Raw genomic sequence first — 10,783 nt, forward strand, 5'->3', positions numbered from 1 at the left:
AACAACCTAAGAAAACCTTCTCGGTAATTTTTTTAAATCATAAATTTCATTATGTGCAGAAGTTCTAAAACAAAGGTTATTTTGGTCCAGAAGTCTTGGGAAAATATCAATTAAAATGTGCATATTTTATTACATAATGCATATCTGATTTTCATATGAAACGTAACGATAATCAATCGAGCTTCAAAATACCATCGAGGACGTTTTATTTTGCTTTTAAAAGTCTGATATTCACCATTCACTTTAATGGGAAATCCAATGTTTCCCTCAACATTCGCAGTACAGACTTACTTCCGGGACTTCGCAAGCTTAGTTCAGCTGAACCAAAGAGATTCTTTGGCTGAAGCACTGTTCTGAAGGGGTGGTGCTGACTAGTTACATATGCATGTCTATATGGCTTCAGCTCGCTAACAGGAAGTGCGTCATAGCCGTCCCGTCAGCCAACACTGCGCGGCACAAGTTGAAAACAAATTCTATTTTCCAAACAAAAAGGAATCAGAAAAAGCGACAAACATCTCTTTTGGCAATTACCAACTACCTTGTGAGGAATTTCGTTTATCACCGGTATCATCTTTTTCTGTAATGTTAGGGAAGTTGGCTTAACTGATCAATTACTGTTGGTTTCGTAATATAACGTTAAACACCAACTATTGCGTTCATCCGTTTAGCTAACTGGTAGACTACCTAGCTAGCCAGCAATGTAAATTGTTGTAGCCACTAGCCAGAACGGAATGTTGACACTGCTGGGTTAGCTTGGCTGTTATCTTCAGAAACTTTTAGTTTCATTCGCGAAGGCCTGACTGAAACTGAATTCAAACGAAACATTATGTCGATCAGGGGGAAATTCAAGAAAAGCAACGCCGACAATGTCGGCTTATCACACCTGGAGAATTCGAATGTCTGCGTCCAACACCGTAGCCCAAGGTGGAAAGCGTCCGACACGATTCCGACCGGTAGACAGCTGCCTCGTACTCCTGTGAAGAGAACCTCACTCGTAGAAAAAAATTATGAGATCGAAACAAGGGATATTCTGGTCACTAAGCGTGGAATAAATTCCGAGGTAAATGTTACGACCGCTGCAAGTTAGCACGCAAAATCTTGGACTGTTTGAGGATTTGCTGATAATAATTCCAGCTAACCATGACTAATTGCCAAATCTTTTGAATCCTACAGAATGCGCCCTGTTTTCCCGCAGCGGTTCAGGGCAGTCCCGCGAAAGATGACTTCAGCAAAGGCGTAGTTCCTGAACACCGTCAAATGGATGAAGGACTCCAGAGAAAGTTAATTCGAAGACCTAGCACCATCTTCGTTACAGGTGAGCGTGGACGAGAGTCTTTGAGTTTGGATAGCTCTCTCCTGGTTGTTATCCACAGGATGGAGATGGTGCAATATCAAGTAACCCTTCGTTTTGCTTTGTCAACTTCCAACTTTAATTGCAAAAATGAAAAGGGTCCGTGGGGACAATATGGATAAATCACAATTACTTGTACATGCGAGGAAAACCCCGAAGCACACCCGTTGTCTTATTGATATTTTGTGTTTAAAAACGCATCATTTAAGCAAAACCATTAAGATTTAATTGCAAGGGCTGCCTGGGATGTGGCAGTCCTGTTCTGTGAGTGCATAGGTGTCTTTTCTTCTTGCGTTATAATTGACATTTTGATTTGAACCTGCCCCCTCCTGTCTCTCGCCCTGCCCCAAATTCAGAAAAACAACCAGAGGAGATTAATCCAGACTGTTTCATTGAGGGAATGGTGGGATATCAGTGGACGCAGGAAGACCTTGAGTTTGTGGAGAACACCAAAAACAAGAGATTAATCCAGCAGCAGAAGGTGTGTAACCTATTGGGAATTTGGCGCCATACCAGTGGTCAAACAAATGTTCTTTCAAATGAGGATGAAAAATTTTCTACTGTAGATGAAAAATCCACAATGATCTTTAAAACCCAATCCTTAATGCTCTTTTACATTTGTCAGCTTATAGTCTCGGTTCCACTGCAACTGCATCTGTCAGTTTTGGTGCCCCTAGACTGGTAGCTGTGCCCTAAGAAATACATGCTGCAAGGCAACCTTTTCTTTATTCTGCAGTCCAACATCTGAGCGATGCGATCATTGTACCAGAAGACTCCTTTGCATAGCTTGCTGCAGACAAATCAAAAAGGGGGGCTGCTGACTGACTAGATGGGACACGTCACTGCATTATGCACTTGTGCTTTACCCGGATGGTCCTCTCAGGAGATCACCATTCAGTATAGAACTGGTGTTGACTGGTATATAACTGTCTATATTTACATTTAGGCATTTAGCAGGCCCGCTAAGAATGACTGCTTGCTGTGGGAATCAAACACGCCACCTCTTATAAGCCCGGTTACCTAACCACTGTTGTGGCAGCAATCTATGAATTGCTGATAGACTGAAAACAACAGGAAGCCATGGAGCACCTGGCCCTGATTCCGGTGGTGAACATGAGCGGCACTGTGCTTCGAGCAAGGCTGTGTGTTTCAGAGTGAGCTGCGTGTTTTAGAGCAAGGCTGTGTGTTTCAGAGTGAGCTGAGTGTTTTAGAGCAAGGCTGTGTATTTCAGAGCGAGCTGAGTGTTTCAGAGCAAGGCTGTGTGTTTCAGAGCGAGCTGAGTGTTTCAGAGCAAGGCTGTGTGTTTCAGAGTGAGCTGAGTGTTTTAGAGCAAGGCTGTGTGTTTCAGAGTGAGCTGAGTGTTTCAGAGCAAGGCTGTGTGTTTCAGAGCGAGCTGAGTGTTTCAGAGCAAGGCTGTGTGTTTCAGAGTGAGCTGAGTGTTTTAGAGCAAGGCTGTGTGTTTCAGAGTGAGCTGAGTGTTTCAGAGCAAGGCTGTGTGTTTCAGAGTGAGCTGAGTGTTTCAGAGCAAGGCTGTGTGTTTCAGAGCGAGCTGAGTGTTTTAGAGCAAGGCTGTGTATTTCAGAGTGAGCTGAGTGTTTTAGAGCAAGGCTGTGTGTTTCAGAGTGAGCTGTGTGTTTCAGAGCGAGCTGAGTGTTTTAGAGCAAGGCTGTGTGTTTCAGAGCGAGCTGAGTGTCTTGCTGAAGCAGCTGGAAGAGGTGCACAGGAAGAGGGAGCTCATACTGGACAGCAGAGAGAAGTTCCGGACCAACCACCCAGAGGTGAGCAGTTGTATCTTTTGGGAATTGTTTTACCTTTTGTTCAGATTATTATTATTATTTTTTTAACTACTGACTGATTTGGCTTCCTGCCTCATGTACTTAATAACAGCCTAATGGTCCCTGTGCACAGTGATTATACTACATGAAACATTACATGTTTTATTTAATAGAATTCACATTATTAGCGACATTAAACATAAAGTTTTCCGCTATGTCAACTTGCAGACATCCTTATTATGAAGGTATGTCGCAAAAACACCTTGTACTTACTAATCTTAGTTAGCTGGGCTAGCAATGTTGGGCAGTGGTTGTAGTTAACTGGCTAACTACCTACAACCGCCAGTCAACTTGACTAGCCCAGCTAGGTTAGTAGTGCTAGCTATTGATAGGGACGTACCTTCATAATTACATAGATACAAGGACATATAAATATAAAATATGAAGCCCTTCTCAAGTTTGCTTTTTGGCACATTTCGTGCACAGCCTAGTAATTCTGCACACGTTAATCTCAACAGTTTGAGTAAACAGCGGGTGAATTGTGATGCCTGGGATCCCATCTCTTCTGTGTGTAAAGATGCACTTCCGCATAAATGGGAAATGGGCACTCTGGCTGAGTCAGACGCAGAAGAATTGTATGCATACTAGAGCCCATTGGTGATGGTCTTGGTCCTGTACTCCTCAGATTATCTTTTTCCCTTGACTCATTTGCATTTTTGCCATTTGATTGGGTGCTTTCAGTTCGCTGCCTTTGATTTGACGAGGCTCCTGGCCCGGGACTTCCTCTCTCAGAGGGCTGAGGCAGCTGAAGTGGAAGCTCTAGACCCCGAATCTCTACTGGCACAGATCCAGGGGGCAGATGTTCAGCGGGCTCTGTATCAGGAGAGGGCTGAATTGGCAGAGCTGGAAAAAAGATGGACAACAGTGCAGAAACTAAGGTACTGCGTGTGAGAGGGATGAGTCTCTGTATTAAAGCTGCCATTCTTAAGTATTCCTCTTTTAATGCCATTCTTCATCTTACTCACTTACTTATTCATCTGCAAAGTAGCCCCTCTGCATTGTATAGTTCAGTGTCCTGATATTTGTTTGTGATGCTGGTTTTTTGTGTCCTAGGAAACTTCAGGAAAAGCAGAGCAGGGAGGCAGAGCAACAGGAGGATGCAATACTCCAAAAACAGGTGAACTTCCTCTTCTTGGTCAAAAACAAATTTAGCCTTTTTAAATTACTGCGTTCCTGCAATCTGTCAAAATGTTTGTGCTTTCATTTTGGAAAGTAGTCAAATACAAAAGTAGCCCAAACCCAAAAAATCTTTTCAGTAAGTAATAATATATGTCATTCTTCATCTTTCATGCACACTAGTTTTTGACAAGTCTTGCAATATCAGTGTGCTGTTTGGACAGCTCACTGGTTCTTGCAGTAATTGCACCAAAAGCCATTAGTCACCGGAAAGTGATGTGTACCCCTTCAAATCATTGGATGTGTGACATTTTTCCTAAATAGCATGGAGAATATAAATATGATTTGTATAGGCTACATAAACCATATTTAATTCAATGACATCTTTCTCTCCTCTCCAAGGCTAAGGTAGATGGGCTGAATACTGAACTGTCTGAGCTGAAGATGAAGTTGTTGCAGGCAGAGGTTTGTGCTTTACACATTTGGCCTGTGACTGCTGATAATTTGATCGATTTCTCATTTTGGGAAATGCTTCCTGACAGTAAGGCTGTCGTTTTGGTAAAAAGAAAAAAGAAGATTAAAGTGAATCAAACTGCCGATGAGCCCTAATGATGATCGGCATGTGTGGCATCCCATCTGTCGCATTTTGAGGGATGTGTAGTGGTCTGTGTTAATTGGTCCCTTTCATTACTGCAACCATCTTAATGTCCCCAAATTATGTGACATTGAGTGTTTTTTTTAGGATGGTAGTAGTAGTAGTAGTATCTCCTGATTTTTATTCTTATTCTTCTCATCCTTATTGCTATCGTTATTTACTTGCTTGCCACTTGATTTCCCAGAATGCTCTGCAAGCCGCACAGAAGCAGATGGAGGCTCTGAAGGTCCCGGAGTCGGCTGTGGATCAGAGCGAGGTGGACATTGACAAAGTCCTCCGGCGTTCCAAGAGGATTGAAAGAAGGAAGCAAAACTTCCTGGAGAGAGAAGACATTTTGAGGCAAATCCATTCTTTTAACTGACTGACTGATCCTGAGACGTGTCCACTTCTTTGATGTTTTATGTGTTAATGTATTTCTTGAGCATAAATGTGAAATAAACTTGGTTTTACATTCAGTGAGTATTACTATCCAATGAAAGATGCTGTTCTGTTTCTGCTTACGGGGAAGAAAAAGGTATATTGACTTTTAAAATGGTGGTTTTTGGAGAATGGGTTTCAAGTCTCAAATGGAAGTTTATTATTGAAATTTTATTTGAATAATGGGGCATGTTCATATTTATTATAGTTTTGAAATAGTGCTATAGAATATTCTACAGTGACATCTATTGTGTAAATGTTTTGAACAGTGAAGTGGTCCAGGTGTTTTGGGGTGTGCAATATAGTATTGTGAATGCAATAAAGTAGATGACATTTCTCTTTGTAATTGTGCCTGTGTTCAGTATCCGATTTCACCAGTAGAGGGCAGTAGTACAGCAAATATGAAACGCATCCTGTTGATCAGAGGAAGTGCTGTAAACGGTAGAATTCCTTTTTTTCAAACTGAAAATTGAATAGCCATAAAGACTAGAAAATGGGCACTGTTCCTCCCTCCCACCGCTGGTAGGGTTGGGCTGATCAAGGTTATGGCTTATTGATGGTGTTGGTGTAATGCTTCTTAAAACCACTGGGCAACTACTCCTGCTCTGTGTATGCAGGCAGTGCCATCTTGAACAGAACCCACTTCTGCAGGAAGTAAATGCATTAACATGGGGTGAAGATGATTACTCATTACTGTTAAGTAATAGTAATGAGAAAAGAAGGCAGTATTGCTGTTGAATGTTAATGTGCTCACTGTGTAGGTATGAACGTGGCAGGGGGATTAATCTGTTAAAGATAAAAGGAGATGTTCCGGTATATTACAATATACATAGTGAACGCCGTAGTGTTTGGGACATAGGCTTTTTTTTATTGATTTGGCTTTGTACTCCACAATTTTTTACTTGTAACCGAACAATTCACATATGGTTAAACTGCACATTTGCAGCTTTCATTTTAGGGAACTGTTATACATTTTGTATAAATAACGTGAAAAGAACCTTTCATACACAGTGGCTGCCATTTCAGGGTGTCATAATGTTTGGGACAAATGGCGTCACCGATGTTTCTGACTAGTCCGGTGTGTTCAGTTGCTTCCTTAGTGCAGGTATAAGAGTTTTCGGTAGTTTTTATTCTAGCCTTTTGATTACCTTTGGAGTCTGTTATTGCCGTTTGTCAACATGAGGACCAGAGTTGTGCCAATGAAAGTCAAGGAAGCAGTTATGAGGCTGAGAAATAAGGAAAAAACAGGCAAAACTGAAACACAGGCCAAACCTTAGGCTAACCAAAATCAACTGTTTGGAACATTATTAAAAATGAAGAGAGCACCAGTGAGCTCAGTGATTATGAAGAAGCAGCCATCATTAAGTTTAACTGGGAAAGGATAAGATGGCCATATAGAGACTGCAAGGGTTCGGAATATGGAGAGAACACCAGGGATTCATCATTATTGACTAAGCGCCATGTTTTTACACTATAGTCCACCAGCTAAATTGTGCAACTATTGTGCAAGAGGACTGTTGTTCTTATGCAGATGCAGAAACCCTATCAACCAGATGGGTCTTCAATGACTAATGAAGCAGGGACAATCCTGTCAAATAAAACCAATACTGCCCCCTGCTGGCAATACCATTTTCTGCACAACCTCAGTGTTCCCAGGAAGCCTGGCTCTGGCACCCATCAATCAGGAGAAAGTAATGGAAATTGGCTGCCATTTAAAAAATATTTTATTTATTATTCTGTCATTGAGCAAAACTGATGAAACTGTCAGCGCACATCTCCATTGACAGAATGCCAAGCACTAAATATAGTCACATTTAAAATGTTACATAACATGTCATCTGAACAAACAAAGCAAATACATTGACTTTATCCTTTAGCCTGCATGTGGCAAACCGGAAAACCAAAGTAAAACAAAGTTTTCTAGATTAAATAAAGCCAAGAGGGTCTGTATGTCTAGAGAGTCGCAAAAAACACAGGAGGAGATGGTTGTAATTTTTCCAACCCCCGCATTCTTTGCCCTACGTCCTCTTTGAGTGGGGTTCTTCACCCCCTGTGTCCGCCCGTTTGCCCTGCGCCAGGGAGCACCGGTGCTGGCCAGATGGGTGGAAGTGTGTCAGGCCCTGCCTGTATTCTGCCTCATTAGCGCAGTGGTATGGACATGGAGAAATACACAGAGGGCTTAAACTCTGACTGGATCCTTCCATTGCTGCAGGGGTGTTTGTGGGTACATATCGTCTCGCTATGCACTCGTTGCTGCTCTGTAGCCCCCGTAACCCCCCCCCCCCCCCCCCCCCCCCCCCCCCCGCAGTGCCCCATCTTGTTTTATACTGCCCAGTGCATAGTCGAGACAGAGACAGTCAATATACACTGCTGAGTGTCTGTGCTAAAGAAATATTGAAAACAAGGAAGGCTTTCATGTAAAAAAAAAAATCTACATATAAGAAATAATGACTTATGAACAAAACAATAGATGTATGTGTAATATATTACTAATATCTTTCATGTTACAGGCATTTGAAAATATAAATCTAAATAATTTTCAAATCTTAATTTAAGCTTTTATTTACAGTTGAGTCAGTGTCTAATTATCCCTGTTTTCAAATTGAGTATTCATATTTACAACTTTTGTCACATAAGATTTGTCATATTCTAATTGTAGGGTGCATCTTTCTGTTCTGCAGTCTTGAATCCACCTCTTTTTCAGCAGGCATTGCAAGTCAATCCATTTCATTCTCAGGTCAAATAATTTCTCTTCTGAATCCATATATTTGAAAAATACATGCAAGCTACAGCAAGAATGAAGGGCCATTTCCTTGCAAAGGTGTTATTTTCCACCCAAGATGCTATTTTTAGCATCTTTTAGCATTTTAGCAAACTATAGTAAATTTTGTGTTGTTGCAGTTGCTTATGAATACACAACACCATGCATTAGCAAGCTGTGATGAGTTTTGTGGTACTGTAGTTTTACAGATGCTTTTATGAAAAGTGGCTGACAGCATACATAAAAACCATTAATGGAACTGAATATTTTCTAAAGCAATTCAGGTCAGGTGTCTTGCTCAAGGTACACCTGCACATCAAACCTACAACCTCATAGTTATACTCCCTAACCATTACACTACCTACATTTATATATTGTTCAGAAGTGGTTAATGTATTGATTGGCTTTGGTATCAAGAAATCCAACAGAACATGGTTCCACATATACTTTTACATGCTTTTATAAATATTTGTTGGATATGTGGATACTGCTCTATTTTCGTGTAGTTCAAAGAAACCAACAAATGCCCCAAAAGAAGGGCCTCCAGTGGCTGAAGTAAGAGGGTACATGTTGGTTAACACAGTTCAATCATTGCTATTTTTCTTGACACGTTTCTAAATATACATTGTTTCAGGAGCAGAAATGTATTGCCAGTGAAAGAAAAGGCTGCCACACACTACATTGTCTTCATAAAAGCATCAGGTTTGCTTGGCTAAGATTTCAGTCTTTTTGACCTTTCTCCGTTTCCATTTAAGTGATAAAACATCAGCATTTTTAAACACTACTCCACCCATCATTAGTCTGTGTGACTCGGCTGGAGCATGTCTACATAACGCCATTGCCTATATTCAAACAAGCAATGTTTCCAACAATGGCTGTGTTGAAAATTCCACCATCGACGTCATTCACAAATCAATATTTGGCATGTCAGTTGTGATGCGACGCCATCTATTTCTATCCCTGACACAAGTGTGAGAAGCTTACATGTGTAAGAAGTGTCCTTTGTCCATCTCTGCAGATCTGTATAGTTGATGAATGGCTGAAGAGAGGATTTTACCACAACGCTTTTAAGGCCCAGACAGGGATAGATGAGCGACACCAGAACCAACAGCTTTGTTTGAGCTTCGTCACAGCGCCGAAGCCCCCGGCGAATTCCAGCGTGGGCCCTTCTCGAATTCTCTGGAAACTGGCTACGTGGAAACCTGGGTCCGAAGGGGCAGCTAGTTCTGGCCCCCTGTCATTGCTGAGCGACGTGCAGCCTCTCCCTTGGTTACTGGGGTGGTCAAACATTGACGTGGAGAGGTGGACTCAGGTGTTTGCCCTGAGGGGGCCGTCGTATTGTGGACTCGCCACCGAAGGTCCAGTCTGAGCCCTGCTCCTCATGAGAACGGCGAGGCCGAACATGTGTACAAACTGAGACCATCTCATTCTGCAATCCTCAGTCTAGACGAGACCAGACAGTCATCTTCTTTGATGTCTGCACTGCCGCAACTTCAAAAAAAAAACGACTGAAGAAACGAGAGTTTAAATCTCAGGTGTCATACCATGAAATGTGTGGCAAGAGATGGAAAAGAGCACGTGCCTTTTCAGTACATATTTAATTTTTCTTACAGCTGAAAGTAATATATCAAATACATCATTATGATGGGATCACAAGCAACCAGTTTTTTCTAGAAGCTAGGCTGATTTTGTCAGTGGGAAAAGAGATTGGAACAATGTGCCGAGATATGTATTAAAGGGGAACACATTAAACTGCCAAGCCAACCTAAGAACACCAAGCACATTTGGTTGGCAGAATCTGGTGAGTGTTCTGCTCAAGGGTATTTCTTTCTCAAGATATTGCTTTTTTCTGATAACAGTCATACTATTCATACTTTCTCATCTCTGCTGGATTACAGTCAAGAGATTGTAATCACACCCGATATCACATTCAGTAGATAGTGTTCACGGAGAATAGCATATTCAGTCATTTATATGAATGACCTACAGTAAATTCAGTAGATATCATTTACACTGTAAAGTATTAACATTAAATTCACATTCATTATAGTATTCAGAGGATATTGTTCATATCTTATTTGGTGGATACAGTTCAGAACCAGTAGTACATGCAGTAGGCAGGAGAGGGTGTCCGGGGGCACTGGGTATCGGGGAGACTGAGGACCCGAGCTAGTCCTCCTGCGTGTCCATATGGCAGGCGCCCATTTATGGGGCTAAATGTACTTGGTCTTGCATCATATCCTCTGAGGGGGATCATGGGTGAAACAGTTTTTCCCATAGTCCAAATATGTACAGTCCATAAACATTTAGAGCCAAAATCAACTGCGCACGCACTTCCATGTGCACGTGCAGAAACAATAAAATGCTTATTACGCTTTAGTTAGACACATTCAGCTATATAACTGATTTGGCTGATGGTAGATTCCTATTCCAGACAGTTGAGGACCTCTCACTTGACCTGTCACCCTCCTTTCTATCTGGAATCAAAATCCAAATACTCAGGCTCCCAAGTGGCTATGAGCACGGTCAGCCTATCACAGCCTATAGCTACATCAATGGACCACAGGCCCCATAAGGAGTGTATGTTTTTAACAAAGATTTTAGCAAAGGTGCTACATCATACAATGACAGGAGCAAGGCAGTCTTGA

At 41.7% G+C, this 10,783-nt stretch overlaps 1 protein-coding gene across 1 annotated transcript; it reads left to right on the forward strand.

The window, feature by feature from the left end:
• The first annotated feature begins 409 nt into the window (after positions 1-409).
• On the forward strand, positions 410-5,710 carry si:dkeyp-34c12.1 (uncharacterized protein LOC570187 homolog). Its single transcript, XM_035392944.1, has 8 exons — positions 410-1,060; positions 1,174-1,315; positions 1,708-1,832; positions 3,031-3,129; positions 3,868-4,064; positions 4,240-4,303; positions 4,705-4,767; positions 5,142-5,710. The coding sequence occupies exons 1-8, from the start codon at positions 827-829 to the stop codon at positions 5,316-5,318; spliced, it is 1,101 nt and encodes a 366-aa protein (XP_035248835.1). The 5' UTR covers positions 410-826; the 3' UTR covers positions 5,319-5,710.
• The last annotated feature ends 5,073 nt before the right edge of the window (positions 5,711-10,783 follow it).

The sequence above is a fragment of the Anguilla anguilla genome, chromosome 15 (assembly GCF_013347855.1).
Source record: "Anguilla anguilla isolate fAngAng1 chromosome 15, fAngAng1.pri, whole genome shotgun sequence".
In the NCBI taxonomy this organism is placed as follows: Eukaryota; Metazoa; Chordata; class Actinopteri; order Anguilliformes; family Anguillidae; genus Anguilla; species Anguilla anguilla.

Bases quoted from the DNA above. Each gene is read 5' to 3' on its own strand.
- si:dkeyp-34c12.1 (XM_035392944.1), top strand. From the start codon at position 827: ATGTCGATCAGGGGGAAATTCAAGAAAAGCAACGCCGACAATGTCGGC. The intron at 1,061-1,173 runs GTAAATGTTACG...TGAATCCTACAG, and splicing joins AGCGTGGAATAAATTCCGAG to AATGCGCCCTGTTTTCCCGC. The intron at 1,316-1,707 runs GTGAGCGTGGAC...CCCCAAATTCAG, and splicing joins TAGCACCATCTTCGTTACAG to AAAAACAACCAGAGGAGATT.